This window comes from Amphiura filiformis, chromosome 3 (genome assembly GCF_039555335.1).
Source record: "Amphiura filiformis chromosome 3, Afil_fr2py, whole genome shotgun sequence".
NCBI lineage: Eukaryota > Metazoa > Echinodermata > Ophiuroidea > Amphilepidida > Amphiuridae > Amphiura > Amphiura filiformis.
The window spans coordinates 2,109,335-2,132,393 of NC_092630.1; the positions used below are offsets into that span (position 1 = coordinate 2,109,335).

The 23,059-nt window shown below is 36.0% G+C and overlaps 1 protein-coding gene across 2 annotated transcripts in view; it reads left to right on the forward strand.

Moving 5' to 3' along the window:
* Positions 1-22,598, forward strand: part of LOC140147852 (pseudouridylate synthase 7 homolog) — a 245,319-nt gene extending 222,721 nt beyond the window's left edge. For both annotated transcript variants that reach the window (XM_072169621.1, XM_072169622.1), the window contains 7 exons: positions 3,175-3,341; positions 3,783-3,921; positions 5,138-5,260; positions 14,236-14,305; positions 17,235-17,294; positions 20,552-20,640; positions 21,940-22,598. In XM_072169621.1, the coding sequence (XP_072025722.1) occupies positions 3,175-3,341; positions 3,783-3,921; positions 5,138-5,260; positions 14,236-14,305; positions 17,235-17,294; positions 20,552-20,640; positions 21,940-22,067 (776 nt within the window). In that variant the 3' untranslated portion in view covers positions 22,068-22,598. The remainder of the gene's footprint in view (positions 1-3,174; positions 3,342-3,782; positions 3,922-5,137; positions 5,261-14,235; positions 14,306-17,234; positions 17,295-20,551; positions 20,641-21,939) is intronic.
* The last annotated feature ends 461 nt before the right edge of the window (positions 22,599-23,059 follow it).

Here is a 23,059-nt window from a genome sequence, read left to right on the forward strand (position 1 = left end):
ATAAGGAGTTTGTCAGCGTCCTAACAAACAGACTTGTTTATAGGACATCATCATACTTTTGGTTTGTTCTTGGTCTCAATTTTGGCCAATAAAAGTGCATAGACTGCTCAGACACGGTCCAGATAAATTTTCAAGTTCACTCAATTTTCCACTTACATATCTTGGGGGGGAGGGGGACTTAAATGCCCGGCTTAAATGCTCCAGTGCTCCAGAGCCCACCTTATTGAGTTGATTCCTACATGTACATTGGCCTATTCCAGTCGAAAACCATACCCCCCCCCCCCCATATGGAAGACATAGGGAGTATGTATTTCAAATGAGGTTACCTGAATCTGTAACTCCATTTGAAATCTACACCCCCTGTGTGGGAGATTAAGTTCATGTCTTCTATAGGTGGTGTGTGGATTTCAACTGGAATAGCCCATTTTGGAGCAAACAACATTGAATGGGCGACTCCATTTGAAATTCATACTCCCTGTGTGGAAGATTTAGGTCATGTCTTCCATAGGGGGTGTAGGGATTTCAACTAGAATAGCTCATTGCCTATCTTGCCTTGTTAGTACACCCCAATCTGCACCTGTGCAACAACAATTTATAAAAGGTGATTTTTTTTACACAAGGCAGCTTTTTTGCATTTCCACCATCTTGTTTGAAAACTCTTCCTGGATGGAATCTTGCTAAGCCAGGTTTTCAAACTGATTTAGTAGTTCTGTAGAAAATAATCCAAACATACTTATAAGTTTCCACCTAAGGCATGTTTACATTGATTGGAATAAGCATGACATATTTAATTTATGAGTAAGTCATTGTATTCAGGGTATATGCACAATGATTTGAGCATTTTTATTTCGTACCAGGTTGGTTATAGAGAAATGATGACTATGAGTTACATAAAATATTAATGGAATGAATATCTCATTTTGATTACCCAGTGGGGGGAAATGCAGACCTTGTATTATTGTAAGACTTAAATTTCAAACTCTTTGCTTACTAGTGGGAAGGTTTATCAACTAAACTAATGTTCACGGTTGTTTGATGGGATCATTTATTAGTTTTTCAAACAAAACATCATGTATAACCAAAGGTTAGGCTTAAACAGCTAAAAGTGATATCGTGCTAATGTATACAGATGCCTTTGAGTCGTTCTCAACTTTAATTTCACCTCTTTTACAAAATTATTCACTTTTATAGTATTTTTTAAAGCTTTTTCGGTTACAAAATGTTTGTATTAATGTCAAAATTGGTGGCGCTATTTAGTTACTGGAAATTACCCTTTCAAGCTTTTAATACAAATAATTCCTTTTATTGTTTGATAAAATATGTTTATAAAATGTCCTTGTTGCTTGTTTCATCTATTCCAGCTGTTTTCATGGTGGTATTAATCACCTAACCTTTGCAAATAAAGAAATATGATTTAGGATAAATAGCGCCATCTATAGTTTGCATTTAGTTAATAATGAAGCCAATTCTATATACATCAAACAGCCGTGTGTTGGAATGGAGAAGTCATATGTTCTAAGTCTTCAATTAATAATGCTTCACTAGGCAAAGATATTGTTTGAAATCTGAATGTACAGAATGATGTTCTAAGTCTTCAATTAATAATACTTCACTAGGCAAAGATATTGTTTGAAATCTGAATGTACAGAATTAATTACTTTGATTAGAATAAACTGATCTCAAAAAGAAACTTATAATTTTTACAACTTGTGAATCACAAGGTCATATCTTAAAATAGTGTCAATCAAAATGAACCAAAATTACACACAGGATTACTTTAATACTCTGCTCAAAACACATATCAGTAACCAAGCAGTTATCCAACTGACACAACAGCAAAATGCACTGTCATGAGACAGCTTCCTGGACTTCCCCCACTTTCACAGCCCAACATTTGGCACCCAGCACAAAAAATCTGTGAGAATGCACACAAGATCCTTGCACAGATGATAAGACGGTGCTGCTTTCTGCTTTTCATACACTTTTTTCATGAAACAGGGCTGGGCTGTGAATGTGGTCCAGGAAGCTGTTCCATGTGAGTTTATTTTGCTGTTGTGTCAGTTGGATAATTGCTTGGTTAGTGACATGTGTTAAGAGTAGAGTATTGAAGTAAACCTGTGTGTAATTTTGGTTCAATTAGATGGACAGGATTTCAAGATATGACCCTGTGAAAAGTTTCTTTTGAGCTCAGTTTAGTTAATACACTCAATAGTTTACTGTCTGTTACTGTAGTTGGCCCTGCAGGCAGGGACGTAGCCAGGGGGAGCCGGGGGAAAACTACCTCCACAGATGATTTTCACAGATAAAATGGGGCCGGCAAAGAGTAAAGTGTCTTTAAAATGACTTAAAATTGGACTCAAAAATTGAAAAACGGGGACGAAAATGTGGCTTTGCCCCCTCACTAAAATCCTAGCCTCACACTAAAATCCTGGCTACGCTACTGCTTGCAGGTGCATGGCCAGGTGTGATTTCACAGGTTCAAGCCTCCTGTGTTTAAGGCTGGTTTATGCGAACAACATTATTAGCCACTAAGCACCCCTGCACCCCCCACCTATAGGCATGTCCCTGCTGAAATAACATTTCCTTCCAGTTGATGAGCACTACAGAATACATTGACAAACTACTTAGGTAATGTGATAAACATCTCAAAAAAAGTAACTAACCCCCCTTAAATAATGACCATTTTTCAAAAATCTGTAAAATGCGTTGGAATCAGATTTTATTTCTGCACATTTTGACACCTCATTTGTAGCAATTGACTAAATATTGATGTCACAGTGTACATTTAAATCAATGTAACCCAAGATTTGAAAATTGTATTGACTTTGTATTCAGTATAATGGAAGGAAATCTATGTAATGATATCTAAGTGTTTTTGTATTGTATGTAAGTGCAACTTTCAAATCTGGACCTCACTACATTAAATTGACCAGTGTTTTATTGTTTTCTGGGCTATCGTATCAAATAAGGTGTCAAAATATGCAGAAATAAATTCTGTTTCCAACACATTTGACAGATTTGTAATACAACAGCCCCTTTTTGAACAATAGCCATTATTTAAGGGGGGTTAGTTACTTTTTTTGAGATATTTATAATGCCAAGTAATGGTATGGAAGTTAGCAGAATGCAAAATTTATTAATTTTGTGCTCTTACAATTTTTTTCATGAACACAGGATCAAACAAAGAAGACAATAAATGGCGTGAGCACTGGATGAAAACCAAGAATGCACAGAGTACACTGGATAAAATGCCGAGGCATAAGAGGACATCAGCTGAAAACCAATTGCTTACAGGGCTAATGAAAGTACAGAAGGCAGATCCATTCCAAGCTTTGTTGTTTGTAAGTACCTAGGAATACTAACAGGGTTGAAGCCTTACCGTGGGTCCAAGGTGTGGAACCCTGAAAGTATTAGCACTTCTAAAAAGTGGTTCAGTGATGTACCACTTTTAGGCTTTTACCTTTAAGAGCGTGTAAGCTACATTGATACCGATGCCACCAATAAAACAAAAAGATTTGCCCTTCATTTTCATTTTGCATACCACTTTGTCCAATTTTTTTTTCATTTCTTCAAAAAAAGCAACAAAAACACACAAAAAATGCATTGGGTGTAGACTACACTGTAGTACCTCCTTGAAGTTGTTACAGTGTCTCAATATCAGAAGTGTTTGTGTCACAATGTTTAGGCCTCCCCTAACAAAAGGTGAATTGTACTTTTCCGACTGACCCAAAAATCCATTCTTTAATAAGAAAAGCATAATTATGTGTATTTTCTGTCCTCAGATCCCAAGACATGTGCGTCTCATATACATTCATAGCTTCCAGAGTTACATATGGAATCTGGTCTTGAGCAGACGGATACAGAAGTATGGTCTTCAACCAATTATAGGAGACTTGGTTCCCACAGATAACGATCCATCAGGTTGGTTACTAATCACATGTAGCTATTTGCTACATGCAGCTGACTTATATCAGGTGCTAGAAATAAAATTCTTAGTCAGTGGGAGTTGTGTAGATACATAATCTGATTGGACAATCGCATGATTTCGGGTGCCGTCTATCAGGCTGTAGACGGCCCCACGTCATCAGGAGTGTTGATAACGCGTAACACGCTTGTAGAGGTGCGCGTATATATCGCGACTAGTGTGGAATATGCGCACACTATAGCAGTACGCGCAACAGAATATGTGATGTTGTAAACAAGTTTTGTTCATTTTATAATAAGGGAAGTTTTTAAGATGGTAACTTAGTTTTTGCTTTAAAAATAGTTTACCATTATTAAAATTATTTCATAGTGGATGACGGCTGTGCCGGCATCCACTACTCAAAATATTGGACCTGCCTGGCGTCTATCATAAGTAGATGATAGTAAAAACAAAAATTCCTATTGTTTATTCTCTAATTAACATGTAAGAATAAAAAGTGACACTTTCAACTTTAAACCCCAATTTGCTATGTGAGCTAAAAGTCCAGAAAAAAAACCTTAACAAACCTCCAAAAATTGAACTTTTTGTATTACAATATGCAGTATTACAGAAGTAAACTACAATGCAACATATGTGGACAAGTTCATCTGGATCGTTGTGAAGCATGATTTAAAATGTTCATTATATCAAATCCAATAGAAAAAGATGGTACTAATATGAGTAAATATACCATCTTTTTCCTAATGGATTTATGAACTTTTCAAATCATGTAATGTTACATATTGTCATTAAGGAAATAAAGTTGAGATGTATTGCCAGATTTATTGCCAGGATTATTTTCTTGATAAATATTGAAAGTTTGCAATATGATGTTTGATTCAAACACATTAATTGGTAACATGATAACACAGCATTTAAATGCCAGAGGCGCACTATTTAGTCCCCATAAGTGACAGTCCAATATGTGTATTTTCCATAACGTAATGCAAGAACCTAGACACAGCCAGAGTTCTACAGGTTTGAATTATTTGTCTGAGATACATATGACATGCTATATCAAAACTTCCAGTGATGTATGTAACATTTGCTATATCAAGACTTAGTGATAAGAAACTTGAATCTATGATTACATTTGAGCAGGTTTGTAAAGAATACGATGCCATACAGAAATTAATAAAATATCACTTTTTTGGCTACTTTTGTTATTTACAGAACAGCAAGGTAGCGGTGTCATAAAGACAGCATATATAACAGAAGAAAACAAAAGCGAGTACAGTATATATGATGTAGTGTTACCACTGCCTGGATTTGGAATCAAGTATCCAACTAATGAAGGTAAAATATTACACATGTTAATAGTTTTGCCTAACCCAGGTACTATAGATCATATAGCTTGTTTTCTTACTTTGTCTATAATTTGGTTCATCTCAAGTTTGGTAGTGACGTCAATGCTTCTTTGCGGTTGCGCTGCAAGCGTGCCAACAAGATGCTCATGTACGCGTGCGTGCACACTTAGGGCGTTTAACTTTACGTGCGCGATTTGATACTGCGGCATTGGAAATGCGCACATACGTCACTACCAAACTTGAGATGAACCAAATTATAGGTGATACTATTCAGATCAGATTTGTTACCCCAAGACAGAGAAATTGAAAACACTCGGACGCAAAATTTGCATGCATGTTGGCAATCAGACACGACAACCATTTATTGACTTTTGTTTAAGACCCGCACCAGTACCTACAACAAATAAACAAACAAACAAACAAACAAATTCTCAGCCGTATAATTGCCAAATATATAATAGGAGATTCTCTAATCGAGTTTAATTACCCAACCCAAGACTCTAGCGAAACAACGACCAAAGGCGCAGAAAATCTCAGCCGTATAATTGCCAAATATATAATAGGAGATTCTCTAATCGAGTTTAATTACCCAACCCAAGACTCTAGCGAAACAACGACCAAAGGCGCAGAAAATCTCGTTTAGCAAAACCAAATGTGATCCAAACTTGCACTCTGGTGGCGCCACCGAGGCTAAATTCTGAGCGCTTGACCCCGAACCCGTGGATTATTCATCAAATATCATGGCTGGAAACTCAACAATAAATTATGGTACTGGTGCATACAGATCCCACGCTCCCAAGTGGAATTCCTGAGACTCTTCAACAGGAGGTCTACCTGAAGTTCCACAGGATCAAGTCTTAATGTTAGCATTCTATGACATATACATATATCATAATAAATAAATACAGAAAAGATAATTCAAAACCCAGCATTATTTTCTTTTGCTTACTGTGTGAAGTCTTTGACCTTATAAAAGACTACTTTACTGTTTTTGATGACACCGGACCTGTGCCTGCATGTAACAATACGATTGTCAATTCCTGTACATATATATAGTTTTGACGACTTACTTTCCCTCTTGAACTATCATTCTAAAAAGTTTGATACAGAACAATTATATAAATTTTATGTAGCAACATATTGAACACATGATCTAATTAAACAGTGTACATTGTAAATATGAAGATCTGAGAAAGGGAAATTAATTGCAAGTCACATGTAATTTTAATGATCGGCGTCAACTCTTTATTCCTCCCTCCTTATCTACAGGGAGCATAATTCTTGATTTTTCTTTTAAACTTACAGACAGTTAAATGCTTTAATTAGCTATTATTTAACACACTACCATGTAGTAGATAAAATATATCTGTATTTATACAGGTCATTATCTCATAACTGTCACACATAATTATATTTTACTTCCTTCTCACATGTCCACACAGGGCGCGGTGGGTGGGAAGATTTTTGTTGTTGTCGTGTCCAATACAAAACCAACAGTGAATAAAACCACCTAATCACGCCCGAAACCCTTGAAGGGCGGCAAATCCCATTGGTTCCCGGGTCGAGCCAAACAATACAAATTTATCTGCATGACAATGATTGACATCTGACCCAGTAAACAATAACATGGATTGGTCCATTTCTCAGCAAGGGTAAATTGAGTTTAACTTGTTGCACTGTGTTAAACTTTATTACCCCAAGACAGAGAAATTGAAAACACTCGGACGCAAAATTTGCATGCATGTTGGCAATCAGACACGACAACCATTTATTGACTTTTGTTTAAGACCCGCACCAGTACCTACAACAAATAAACAAACAAACAAACAAACAAATTCTCAGCCATTATAATTGCCAAATATATAATAGGAGATTCTCTAATCGAGCTTAATTACCCAACCCAAGACTCTAGCGAAACAACGACCAAAGGCGCAGAAAATCTCAGCCGTATAATTGCCAAATATATAATAGGAGAATCTCTAAACGAGCGGATTACCCAACCCAAGACTCTAGCGAAACAACGACCAAAGGCGCAGAAAATCTCGTTTTAGCAAAACCAAATGTGATCCAAACTTGCACTCTGGTGGCCGCCACCCGAGGCTAAATTCTGAGCGTTTGACCCCGAACCCGTGGATTATTCATCAAATATCATGGCTGGAAACTCAACAATAAATTATGGTACTGGTGCATACAGATCCCACGCTCCCAAGTGGAATTCCTGAGACTCTTCAACAGGTGGTCTACCTGAAGTTACAAGGGATCAAGTCTTAATGTTAGCATTCTATGACATATACATATATCATAATAAATAAATACAGAAAAGATAATTCAAAACCCCACACAAGGGACTTATTTTATAAGGAACTTGGTTAATCCCCTTAAACTTGTTTGTTCACTTTGCTGCACGGATATCATTACCTAAACCTCCTCTATCGCTCCTGGATGATACACAATGGAATGAGGCACATATTTAAAAGTTGACTAGCGCATTTGAGAGCGTCTGTTTGAAAACCAGAAACTACATGGTGATATATCTGCCTATGTTTGATAATGCTACTGATAACTAAATGGAACCTCAATGAAGGATTTTATTGTTGGCACATTGAAATATAAATCACAGTTTGGCTCTGTGCCACTAATTGCTGATTAGCATAAAACAGCACTATAATATCTTTGCTGGATATTGACTGTAATCCATATAATTCTCCACAATAACACTACTAAATTATGCTGGCTCTATATGCCGCAAGATACATTGTATCGTCACAATAGGATATTGAAAGAAATCAACGCGATCACTAGCCGGCTGCGCAACCTCACAAAAAACTAGAAAAAATGAGGGCATAGTACTTGGCCCCAGAGTCTAGCTACCCCATGCCAACCTGGAGTTGATTCCTACTTCCCTTTAACAGACTTAATCAAACAAATACAAGCACGATTTCAAATGTGCAACAGAATATATGTGTTGTTGAGATATAAACCGCACCTGACGTGATGTACTCAACCACTTCTACCCTCGTAGTCATACTATTACGTAACGTAAAGCACATCAATATAATATCAGAGGGCTCACCACTGTATAAATTGTTTCTTGTACAATTTTACTTACAATGTAATCAATTTTTAAAAATCCAGATATTAGTGATATTCCAAGTCCCATGAGATTCATTTGTCCAATGGAAATTTCCCATGTTGTCCCCTAAAGTTTTCGTCCAACTCTGCGAAATTGTATAAAATTTTTGTATATGTTGTCCACTACCAATGCGAAGTTGGATGAATTTACGACTCTTTAAGTTAATTCTTCTTTCTTCAAATATATGAAGATGTTGATTTGATCTTTTGATGATCAACATCACAATGGTTAACTTTCTTTCATACTTTTAGAAAAAAAAAAAAAAATCTTTTCGTCTATCTCGGGCAGAAATCGAGTTATTCTGTTGTGTAGTGAAAATAGGCCTTGTGATCGAGTAGGGCACCTTGCACTGGCCAGTACACTTACGCACAACCGCACATACAGAACCCAGTGATTGGGTTGTTTAATTCCATTTTGCGTCAGAAATATTGGACCAATGTGGCTAACAGCATTCTGCCTGATGTCTTGCTTTATTTTATTCTATTTCAGCACTCTCGATGTACATGCAACCCTTTGTTCCTGAGTTGCCTTACCAAAGCGCCGGTCATGGCTAAATCCTGCACAACCCATCTTCCAAATTTCCACTACTCGACATCGAAGGAATGCTCAAATTAAAATTTCCCATGCAAAGTTCAACTGTGGTTGATCAAACGATGCTATTATATACACCAAGAGAAGCCCTAAAGTATTAACTTTTTCGTTAGCTGGACGCCGAACTGCAGAACTTATTTGGTTCAATAGACTTCTGACAGTACAATTTGTGTAAAAGATGCATGCTCTCCCTTGTATTGCTCGTATGCGTAAGTTCAGTTTTCGCAGATGACACAAAATTTTCAATATGCTTCGCTGTGCATGTCAAAGTCTACTGTCGCCTCACACAAAGTCTAGTAGTCACTAGCAATTATATGGGTGTCCAGGTGTACATGTACATACAGGCCAGGCTTGTTTCTTACCACCAGCATCAAAGTGTCATTGGTATCGCCTGCAATATAAATAAAAGAAAGAAAAAGAAAGAAATGGGAACCAACCTGCCAGCACATCTATACTAATTACCCTGTGTAACTTGAATAAACCTCCTCGATTTTGTTTGTGATCCAACACAAGTTATCAGGAGACAGATGAATATTTAATTTGTATTAATTTCTTTCCCTGACCATTTTTATGAACCATCGTGTTATGTGGATAAGCATGACAATTTATTTGTGCGATCTACTCTCATACAAATTTAACCCTTTCAAAATATGACATTTACTAATTACTAAGAAACTGAAGCAATCTTTGCCTTAATTACCCTTAATCCACAATAAAAATGCTTTGACACAATATATCCTTGTCATTGTATCACAAATGGTTAAGGGATGAGGGAACACATTTTCCCAATTTTCACATAATCCGGCTTTTACTTACTTGACCTCCAGAATTTTTTATCCCCGTTTTTCATGAAATCCTTTCTACATTAATTAGTTCTTTGACCCTGCTTAACGATTTTTCCTAATTAGATATCTTTATATTGGTTTCATGACCATCCAATTTATTTTACTTTACTTTAAATTGACCCCTTGTGGCCAACAGAGCGATGACCAATGTATTTTGGCACTCATAACTACTCCTCCTTAAATCACCATCCAAATATTTGACCTGAGATTTACCACAAGATTATTAAACTATCCAAGATCCTTCTTCACCAAGTTTTATGATCTAAAATCTACCGTTGAACTTCTGAACTTCACATTACTAATACCATCAAGTTCTATAAAGACTCGAAGAGCTCGTCCACATTCCCGTTGAGCCTGTGATAAAAGCCTAACAAGGGATGCAAGGTTAAAAAAGGTATGCAACTATGATCAAAATCCCTCACACAGACCGTAACACACATGATAAACCCTGGTCTTTCATTATTATTATTTATTTATTTATTTATTTATTTTTTTTTTTTTAAATCCAAATCCAATTTTCAATTCCAATCCAAAGGAAAGAGCATTGCAATTATTTATTTATTTATTTATTTTTTTTTTCCTTCTCCATTTTCAATCCACATCCAATTTTTAATCAAAATCCAAATTTAATAAAAAAAAAAGAGCATTGCAATTATTTATTTATTTATTTATTTATTTCTTTTTTAATCCCAGTTTAAATCCAAATTCAATGCAAATCCAAAGAAAAGAATATTACAATTCCAGTCCAATCAAATTTCCAATCCAAAATTCATTCCAAATTCAATCCAAAACAAAGAGCGTTGCAATGTTATTTATTTATTTATTTTTTCCAATTTTCAATCCACATCCAATTTTAAATCCAACTTCAATCCAAAGCCAAAGAAAAGAACATTACAATTCCAGTCCAATCAAATTTCCAATCCAAATCCAAAAACCAATTTTCAATCCAAATTCAATCCTAAGAAAAGAGCATTGCATATATTTTTTATTTTTATTTTTATTTTTTTATTTATTTATTTATTTATTTTTTTTTCAATTTTAAATTCACATCCAATTTTTTAATCCAACTTCAATCCAAATCCAAGAAAAGAACATTACAATTCCAGTCCAATCAGATTTCCAATCCAAATCCAAAATCCAAGTATTCAATAACAATTCTCGTCTAGGGACATATCGGGGCTATCCTTGTTTTTCGATACATTTTGTCTACAACCCGTGACTAAAATTAGACCTACACTATATGACCACTTTATGGATGAAACTAGGTTACCTTTTAAGTAAGGCATTATGCCACAATCAAACCAAATTCAACCAAACAAACAAAACTAATGCATTACCGACTCTGTCATGTAAATTATATCGTTTTATGCAGAGTAAGCTTAGACATAATCGTCCATTATGAAGGTAAATATCCAAGGGTAAATATACTCATGATACCCTTCCTTTCAATAAGCCACAAAAACCTGGCCTGCTAATGTTATACTAACAATTATCACCTAAAATATGCTTGCATTAACATAAAAAGGTGAAATCACACCTAGAAATTGTCTAAAATTTTACCACAAACGCAATCATAAAATTAAGCCAGGGGTGACGGGCTGTCTTTACCCCATTTTGACGAACGAGGGAGACGGGAAATTGCACAAGGATTTTTCCAGATTTTTTATGGCTAAAATAAATTGCCTTTGTGAACTATTTTGCTACAAGTGGCGTTAAATATTATCATCTGTACACCGTATATTTTGCTACTTAAAACTATTATCATTATTAGGGATTTCCCAACCCAAACACGTAATCGTTGACCGACATTATCATCGTCTTACCCGGCGTCTTACATCTTCCCTTTTGTTATTCTCTTTTTATTGATTTTGTTATTTACAAGTAGGAAGATAAAATTGACCATCTGTAAATTCTCTACTTATGATTTTCCAGCTTTTAATACGTAAATTCGTAAGCCAAATGATCCCAACATTTTTTGAGTTTTAACTATAAAAGGGATCCCTTGAATGAAAACCACATTAATTTCAAGAAAACTGACAATATTTCTTGGCACTGCTTGAACTGAATTCGCACCAAATTAAAATACGACTGTCAACTTTACCCTAAAAACATATCCGATGGTGAAAAAACCTACTTAAATGAACCGGCGCAATCAAAAGCGATAGTTTAATTTGCTTAGATTTTGCCATCCCAATTCGAGCTGCCAAACTGATTCGACAATTGCTGTAACTTTGGTAATATTTGTCCAAATTCGCGGGTAAAAACTATGGCTCAAATGTATACGATGACACCGGAAAAATTCGCCATTGATTTGCAATGGGAAGTCATTGTTTGCCAATCGGGATATCGATTGATTCGCCCATGTCAAATTCTCAAGGACCCTGACGTCATAATGAGCGTGTCTTTTATTACGCCTTGCCTTATTTGGATAATGGCTACATGTGCATTGTAAAACCCTGCCCCTACATAACAATTACACCTCATGAATTATTCATAGAACCACACTTGGTAAACAAACATTAATATTATGCGTAAAGCCACAGGACTATTGCAAAGTTTTGGAGCACTTTTCGTGTGCAAGAAAACACCATTAAATATTATTTAGATGCATTTAAATACACTTTCGACTCCCGCATTATACATAAATTAAATAAATTTATTCTCACCCGGATATTTCTCCGTCTAATCAGAAATTACTCAACCACAAATTTCATGAAGTCTTGAAGATGACTGCTTTGCGTGCATGTTGTGCTGTTCAGTGGGATTCGTCTACCGTAATTTTCCGGGAATTTTCCACGCCGATTGTATAGAATACTGACTTGGCTAGCTCACAAAGCGTGCACAAAATGTTGATATTACTACCTGTATCAATATTTTTACATCCAAGTTTTAGCACTGCATGCCAGCTACCGAACTCGCCACCAATTATACATAGCGCAGCATTAAATTGAACCTGAATCCTGATTATATTGTTGTGCAGTAAGCAGAAACAAGGTAGAAAAATCAGCGTGTCCTTGTTATTGATGCAGTAAGCGTGCACATTTTAAGCTTCCCAAAGCTTGATTTTTATCATCAATCAGTCAGTTGTTTATGTCTTATGAAGTTGCTGTTGATTTCTAAGAATCGGTAGCCAAAGATTTTTGTTGTTGTCGTGTCCAATACAAAACCAACAGTGAATAAAACCACCTAATCACGCCCGAAACCCGCTGAAGGCGGTAAATCCCATTGGTTCCCGGTCGAGCCAAACAATACAAATTTATCTGCATGACAATGATTGACATCTGACCCGGTAAACAATAACATGGATTGGTCCATTTCTCAGCAAGGGTAAATTGAGTTTAACTTGTTGCACTGTGTTAAACTTTATTATGAAAATATTTGTTATAAAATAGCTGCTTTTAATCTTTAATACTGACAAATTGAATGAAAAAAGACATAGTGTATCCAGGTATGGACACAGAACTCCTGGATTATGCTAGAGTGTCAGATATATCTACAAATTAGAGGGTTTAATTATATCCTGGTATACCGTATTCATTCTAATAAGCGCCCAGGGCGCTTAACAAAGTCATTTTGAGTGGGCGCTTATTTTTTACCTGGTTTACCTAATTTTTTTGTTAGGGGTGTTTATTAGAGACAAATTTATGTATGTTATAAATGGGTCCTGAGACGTTCTAGTAGCTTTTCTGATGTAAAAATGTATTGGAAGTTTACACAGGACTTCTAGTCCTCCAGGTATTTCACTGTATCGACGTCTATCCGTCACTTCAACATTGATGGTACCCTTTAGCAAATTGAAAATACCCTGGGTGGGCGCTTATTGGGGCATGGGCGCTTATTGGAATGAATACGGTACGTGTATATCTGATCTGTCCTTATTTTATTTATTTACATAAAAAGAAATAGCAATAGAACACAAAAGTGTTTTTTTTTAAATCTTTTCAAACAAAAGTGTGTGTTTTTTTGTTACTTTGGGGTGTATGTCCATAAAAACAACCCCTGCATCTGTTAACAGGAGTGGTATCATAAACAGGTACTAGTAGTCTTAGTACTATTCTGTGAGTCCAAGTTGCAAAAGGATAAGTAATTTAATAGATTCTGAGATATGATTATTTTCATGTTGTATATAGATGAATTGGTTGATTCTTCATGTAATTATTTCATCTAAGAAAGCCTTAGCTACTGTAATCCTAACCCTAATCCTGAAAGAGATGGGATGTGTAAAAAAGTATAGTAAGTTTTAAAAAAAGATATATTAATTTGTAACACAGCAGTGAACTGGTGAAAACATGTTGTACTTTCTCATATATTTTGTCGAACAAATTGTTGTGAACTTTTTTTCCAAATGTAAATTTATGGAATTTGAAATTGTGTCAATTCTTTTTACTTGTACAGTTGGTGAGTGGTATAAATCAATGATGGCAGAGCATGGTATAGACAGTGACAAATTGAAACACCATGTCAAGTAAGTACAGAGTGGATTATGTATGACCCTGTTTACACCAAGAAAAAGTTGCAATTCGATTTTGACTTATTCCCTATCAAATTCAGTTAAATTTATTATCAAGTATAGTGTCAACAGCTTCAGTTGCTATTCTATTAGTCATGTGTTTATGGATTCTCTTTGACACCTGCTACAAAATGAAAAAAGTCACATGATTTTGACTTATTTGCTAACAAATTCAGTTAAATCATTGCCAAGTATAGTGTAAATAGGTGCATTTGCTATTTAATCTTGATTTCCAAAGTTATCAAATGCTGCGAAGGAGCATCATTTAGTTGAATTTGATTCCACTTAGTCACTATCGAATTGTTTCTTTTGCTGTATAAACAGTCAAACTAATTTTTTTTTTATGTCAGCCGAAAATCTCCTGACTTTATTGCAACAAGGAGGTGCTCAGTTGGGTTTGCATAAACTTGGAGACACACACCCTATCATGTAACACAAAGGCACATAGCACTGGCGTGATTTGTTAGACCAGGCGTGTAGCCAGCATTGTCAGTCTGGGGTGGCAAAAGTCAGTATCATCCCTAATTTTACTCTCCCTCTTCTCCCTTTCCCTTTTCTTTTTCTCTCCCCTTCCTCCCCTTTCCCTTCTCTTTCCCCTCTCCTTTCCCTTTCCTTCTCTTTCTCCCTCTCCTTCCCCTTCTTTCTCTCTTTTCTCCCCTTTTTCTCGTCCCTGTGTTTCCGCTTCTTCGTCCCCATTTTAGGTGTTGGAGGGGGCAGTCTGCCCCCCTGCCACCCGCTGGGTACGCTACTGTGTTAGACTGTAATGATCAGTCCTCACGAATATGTGAGAATTTTGTCTGTTGGTGTATGGTTTGTATTTTTTTTTTCTTTGCATTCAGCAGTATACTGTGCAAAACATCACATCTGATCCTGGATTGAACTTGACTCTTTCTTCTGATGTCAAACCAGTCATAGGAAAAGGAAATGGTGGAATAAAAAGAATTTCAACTTGAATATGAGGGGGCTATAATAATAACTTTTATGTGACCCCTGAGGGACTGTAACAATATTAATACATATATGACTCACTCTAACTCTACCAATGCACAAAATACACACTTCAGTATATTTAGAGATGTTATTTTGCCCATTTATTTTGTAAACAGGTCAGAGGAAACAATGATTTGTAAACATTCAAAATACATGTTTTCCTAAGATTTTCAGGAAAATAAACGTATGGGTCTATACTATTTTGCAGTAAACCTTTGACGAGCGCGACTACCGTGATGTTGCAAATTTGGGGTAAAAACGCGTATGGCGCATAGTTCATTCATAAATTTCCACTCGGCAACAGCAGATCGCGTCAGCAGCCAATCGGAGACAAGTGCGTCCAACGCAGTAAATACGCGATGTATGCTTAAAATACGCGCTCGTCAAAGGTTTACTGCAATTGATTATAATAGCATTATTATTAACTTAACTAATGTTTGAGTTGTGTTAAGTGTATAATGCAAGTGCCCAAGTTTAGAAAGATTTGCTGTGCATCATGAAATGTCCATCAACTTGCCCTTCATTTGTAGGTTACAAATTTCACAAGAATGATTCAGGTATTTATATTGGATTTGGATGCTAACAATAGGTTACAAGTCTTTGTGACACAAAGAAATGAAACGCTTACAAGGGGGTAAATTGCTCCCTTGACAAAAAAATCAAAAGAGAAAATTGGCAAGAAAATGAAAAAAAGCAAAGTAGACAAAAAGAAAGAAGTGCCCCAAACTACACATGAAAATTGTACCCAAAAAGCCCTTTTTGGAAACAGAAAGGCTTTACATACTTTCTTTGGTAAAAAAGATACAAATTATACACACAATGGGACAAAATTATACACACTGGGAAAATTGTCATCTTTCCCTGACCACTCCTCTACCCCTCACCACCTCCACCCTGACCACCAAACCGGGAAGAAAAATAATTTTATTTTATCCCCCTGACCAAGAAAACTGGCTGCGCCCCTGAAATGAAAACACCATTCATGACATTTTGAATTCACCATCTTATTTTAATATCAAAATATGTATATCAAAAAAAGTGTATGCCGTATTGTTTGTAATAAACGCTCCCCCTCTAATAAACGCCCCCCTCCAATTTTTCTGTAAAAAATTGACAAAAATGCAAACATTTCCATGCCATATCGTGTAGGTAAGCTTAAAACTTGCATCAGTCATGTCAGTCATGATCGCTAAATTGCATGGAAAAAACCTATTTTGACTCAACTCCCATCCATTTCATTGCCTAATTATGGTAAAATTTCACTAATTCCATGCACTTTACAGCCTTACAGGTGTAATTTTGTTGTATTTCCCACTAAATTGTAATTTTCAGTGGGCGTCGCCATCTTGTATGGTCGTAAATCCCTCCTTTTAACAGGAGCACCATCGGAAAATTGAACCCGATTTTTAAGCTTTTTTCACTGACAATTCACTTCCAATAAACGCCCCCCTTTTGGAAAAATGCAACGCCCCCAGGGCGTTTATTACAAACAATACGGTAGTTGAATATCTAACAACCAATAATTATACATCATCTAATGTTATAATAATTTTGCATCATTTGTTAAAAACAAAAGTTCAGTTTATAATTTTAACATTTTTCCCACTATGAGGTTGCATCTGGTTGCTCATGACCTGACAGATCTTTGACCTGATAATAGACCTTGGAAGTTTGAGCCTGCACTTGTCTTTGTTGAGTGATGACTGACTTTGAGCCTAACACAAACTCCCTTAAACAGATATAGACAAGTACCATCGTAGATTCCCCATATGGAAGTTACTTAATTAGTGCTTATTACACTCTTTAAGTATTCAAAGTTGTGACTTTCCTACATTATTCTATCATCCAGCTTTCATGAATAAATACCGTATTTATTGTTTATTTTTTCCTACAGGGATTATTCCTTATTGGGTGATTACAGGAAGATTCTAGTCAAACCAAAGAATGTAACATGGTAAGTAAGAAATAGCAAGAAGAGAATCTGTAACTAATTATTTGGACTGTTTTATGGAGAATCATCCCTTTTGTAGGGAGACATGGTTCAATTTTGGCATCCTATTGACTTCTAACCATTTCTCACCCAAAGAGGCTAGAATAGAGAGAGTACACTTTTTAGGTCCTCATGTGACAATCCAATAGAGTGTATGCAATAAACCAACCGGAACGGTATAACAATTGAAATGGCAGCCATGCTGGAGGACAGTTCTAAGATAACTTAAGATGACAGAGGGACAGGTCTCTAGATCGATTCCACAACCATTCATACCTATCACACGTTTTATCATGCAAATTTTCCTGTGGTACCTTATGGAGGACAGAATTTTATTTAAATGAGGATGACTCTGTTATGAGTGACGTCGTATTGCATACCCTCTATATGGGAGATATAACAGCATTACATGGACTCCTTGGGCTTTGTCACACCACATTCATTGAGCATTGTCAGACACACAATTTATTTTGTTGATCACTGAGTTTTTACTCATCAACGGTCAACTTGAAGTACTATGATATAATTTTAAGATTCTTCATGAATTGATGACTTAATTTTATCAGTAGCCAGCTTATGAAATAATTAAAGTCCAGATAATCAGTTTCAGTTCTCTTTTTATACACGATACAAAACTTCAATACAAAAGATACATCAAAGTAAGTATAAATTTCACATATTCTGCCAAATTGTGATAAACGAATTTTTACAAGCCAGTAATATGTGACAAAGTTTACAAAATAATCTTACCACTAGAGGGTGCTATGACAAACTTCAGAACAGTGGGCATCATAAGGAAAGTCAAACTCTTCTTGCCATCTAAATAGCACTCTCTGTAGGCTGATTACAACTAGCACCTTGATGTAGGTCAGGGCACGTCAGAGGTTAGGATTAAAATTAGGGTTAGGGAGTGTTCATAAATACTTTGGTGGGGGTGGTTGGAAAAGTTTGATCCTGGGACGTCAAAATTTTTTTGATCCCCCCTAAGAAATGGTGGATTTTTTTTTATCCCCCCTTTTTATGGTCTAAAATTTTTTTGATCCCCCCTTTCATGTCCTAAAAAAGAAACCAAAAGTATACATCATTAACAGTTGCATAGATTTCTTTTTGACATTGGGGTTGGAGAAAATTTCTTGAAGTCCAGTGAATCCAGCACCTTTTTTTTGCTGACAAAATAAGTTTATGGTACAAATGCGCGCAAAAAAATTGCCATATTGAAGCTAAACTGGTGAAATATAGTACAAAACTGGAATTAATTTGTGCGAAGCGCAAAAAAATTGGCACTTTTTAGTTTGAAATGACCAAATATGGGGTTAATTGTTTGTTAGAAACCCATATACAGGTGTCAACATTGGGAGGATGATTGTATGGACCATCCCCCTATCAAAATATTGGGGGGGGGGGGTTTATCCCCCATCTCCCTGTGATCTACCTCTATGGAGTCAAAGTGTTACACCCAAATTGTAAAGTGCACACATTTTGTTGATTTGTAGCTTGAGATTACAAAATTGAATACTTAACACTGATGCGCGCGGAGCGCGCAGAAAATTTGGAATGTACATGCCTTCTCGTACATTTTACCCCGGAATTTTACCCTCAAATTTTTTTGATCCCCCCCTATTAAAGGTCCGTAACCCGATCGACAGCATCATCCCCCCGATTTTTTTCAATGTTGATGAGGTTTTGGTATCACATAATAGATACTATTTTTCTCATTACTATCCTGAAATTTGACGCTCCAATTCGATGTATTTCGGAGAAATCATGAAACACAGCGGTTTTACAGGTATACCAGTTGTTCGTGATTTTACACGACACGGGAGTTTTGGGTAGTCATAGAATGAAATCGGAATAGATTCGGAAGATTTCACCCCAGTACCAATTCGTCCGCATCAAATAGGCCCCCTAATGTCAAACTATAGATGGCGCTATAATGATATAAAACAAAAAACAAAAATAAAGAAATACATAAGAGGCGAAATAAATAAGGAAACATGACCTATATTGTCAAGCATGATACGAGGAATATGAAAAAAAATTATGAGAGCACCTCCCCCCCATTAAAAAATTATTTAAAAAATAAAACAAAGAAAAATCATAAATATGTGAAAATGTGCATCATATAGCTAAAAATAAAGAAATAATTTAGCGAAGTAAATACAGCATGAGCTATCTTGTCAAGAATGATAATGAGCGCAGTAATATGTAATGTTTTATAAGATTAATCAGTATGAATAGAGGGTATAAAAGTGTACAGGGGCGAGCCGGTTTTCAGTGCCAAGGCGAACACTTCCTGTTTCCACGGGACATACGCTCGGCCGTTGTTTCGAGATGCCTGACCAGAATGCAATTCAGCGGCGTACCAGTGTATTGGCTTGCTAATTATGCTAATTATTCACATTTATGCTGAAATTGTTCCGTTTTCTCACATAGATGGATAAAGGGGACAATATTTGACATTGTATGTAAGTTTGAAGAGAATCCATATCCTAAACCGATAGGGTTACCCCCCTTTAAGGACTGAATTTTTTTTGATCCCCCCTTTTTAGGACCCAAAATTGTTTTGATCCCCCCCCCCCAATATTTTCCAATCCCCCCACCAAAGTATTTATGAACACTCCCTTAGGATAGGGTATGAGTGAAGCTTAGTGTGTAGGATTAGGGCTAATGATTGAACATTAAAACAGTCATTCTGTAGGTTGTACATTTTTGCTCTGTGTTGTTGTTTTACATGATATTTTCAGTTATATTTCAAGCAAGATTCTAATAAAGTTAAATAACCCCTAAATGATAGACTAAACATGTTATTAAGGGTAGACGAGGTATTGTTGGTCGAAGCAACCTAAAATTCGATTTTCATTTTCTAGATCAATATATTATTGAAAATTAACACCTTGATGTTTTACAAAAGTTCATTCTACAAATCGTATACTCTGCAAACTTGCTTAATTTATTGTTGTTAATTAGTTATGTACGTTTTACAAAAGTGTTGTTGTTTCAGCCCTCTTCACAACGTAACTCAAGAACCACAGCACCTATAAAAGTATATCTGTGATATTTTAATTCTTCTACACGCTCGCTATGAATTGAGCAATGCAATTTTTGCCAAAGCTCACTACCATTCGTAAGATGCTGTGAACTACCAAATCACAACAGTTTAAAATAATTAATAACCTTAATATAGTAATAGTGTATTTCAAATTCAACCCATTTCCTTCCAGGTCTATACAGAAATATAGCAACTATAAGTTACACTTAACACAGACTGACTTGGACAAACTAGAAGGGACAGAGGTACCTGAACAAACAGGTGAGTCTATAATGGAGATTAGATAGGGAGCACATTAGATTTGTACAACCCAATGAAAATCTGCCATATTGATTTCAATGAATTGCCAGACTTGGAAACCTAAATACTTTTGACATTTTTTGGAATAAAATCCAAATTCAAACAAGAAAGTTGTTTTAAAAAGCTTTATGCATATAACTCTTATGCCCCCGTCAGACTTTCCTGCAGCGGCAAGCGGCAGGGCGTTCCAACCAATGACAAGCCTTGATTTTCTCTGTTTGTCTGCAATGCGTGTGCGCCACGCCGCTCAGCGGCAAGCAGCAGGGTAGTATGAAACCAGCATTAGTGCTTGTAATTTGCACACTGCATTACATGCATATCACGAAAAAGCACATCCACTATCAACATGCAATATGGCAGAGTATTTACTCTCCCTGGTTAACCTCTATGGTCCATTTGGACAAAACATGTTAGACCAGGTCTAACTGTAGACTTGGTTTAACTGTGGATATTAGTCCCATGGAGAAGGAACTTTTTGGTATTTACGTACCATATTTCGTATTATTGTAGATCCTATTAAAGGCAAATATATGTAGCTTAATATTAGATGGCTGCAGTTTAACTTTCTGACTTTGCTAGGAGTAAAGGAGGAGCAGAAAAGAGTAAATGGACCCCTCCCTAGTCTAACCTTTACAGTTATTCCAAGTCTAACATTAGACCTGGTCTAACTTGTTTTGTGCATACAGACCTAAGTAGAATATGATACAAAGAAAATGTACCACTTACATATGCATGTGGAGCTAGGTTTGTGTGTTTTGAAACCTTCAACAAGGCAAGCATTCTCTATTACAATCTTATTGATTTAACACTAACAGTCTCTCTGCTAATCTGGTTTAAAGCCTTAATGTACGATTTCCGTCAAATTTTGATTTGTTATTCTTTATTCAAAATGTTGAAATAATATTAGTAATAACTGACGAGAAGGGTTGCTGTCCATTTTAGGTTGAAATAACAAGGTAAAGTGAAAGAAACCCCACTGGTTATTTTGGCCTTTAACACACAGTTCTATGGGAGGACATATTATCATAATTTTAAAATTATGATAATATGTCAAACTTTGCTCTGTTGACCTACAAAGACAACAAATTTGGCCGATTCCATTTAGGTGCAAGTTGGGACATGAGTAAACATTACAAAAATGCAAAAAAAATCAGGTTTGAAAAAATTTAACCAATTTCATATTATAAGATCGTACATTATGGCTTTAAACAGAATGACCATTTGTCCTATAATTTATATCTATTTATATCTTTTTGACAGATTGTACTGAGCAAGCTGTGAAGATGGAGTTCTCATTGCCTAGTTCTACCTATGCTACCATGGCTATCAGGGAAATTCTCAAGATTGATACATCATCAGTGCACCAAGCAACATTGAACAAGACATGATGATGACATCAAAGTTCCCCCTATGCTATCAGGCCTACCAGCAAGGAAATTCCTAATGGTCTAAGAAATCACCACCGGTGTTTTTGGTGATGTATTTTGCATCTGGAGCTCTCAGAAGTCGGTAACATACCCAGCATCAAATTAGCTACCAGCTGGACTTGAGTCAATTTGGGAGCAATTCAAATTACAGTTGCTATTAACCATGATTGAATCGACTGTATTGTATGCACTATCGCTACCAGAGTTTGATCACCAGTGATTTGTTCTTTGATCAATGTGACTACTATGATAAAGGCATAAAAAGGTTGATATGTGACACGAATCACGATCTGCTCCATGGGGGCCAAAGGAGGCATTTTTAATTTACTATCACTATTACCTTATATAAACATTAGGCTACCATGATAAAGGTCTAGCATACTTAGTTCTAAAGTTTTGAAGTCTTGTGATATGTATTTTCTTATGTATTTTATTGTTTTTACTTCATATTTTGGCCTTTATTTCAATTTAACCAGAGATGTAAGACTTCGGAAATTTCCGAATTCGAAATGGGGCCAAAAAAACATTCGAAATGTAAAAATAATGATAATTTGTCATAAAAAGAGCAAAAAAAAAAATTGTGAGGGGTGAACCCCTGCCAGGGGACCCCCGTTGCACGCCTTTCCTTCGGCTCGCATGATTTTCAGGAAGTGGATCACTACCTCACTTACATCTCTATTTAAAATTTGGCGGCTTTTGCCCCCATGGATCAGATTGTGCCACATTATGTGATCATCTGTGTATTATTCATCTTTCAACAAAATATGGTGACTATCTTATGTACATGTCTGTTGTAAGGATTATCAGTTTATCAAGTCTGAAAATACGTAATTATTAAAGAACATTAAATTTGCAGGTTTTACTTCAAATCTTTGACAGTATAGTAAAATAGTGCCTTCAGCTGAAATGTTTAAATATTCTTAACCATCAAACTTTACAGTATAGCATTTTAG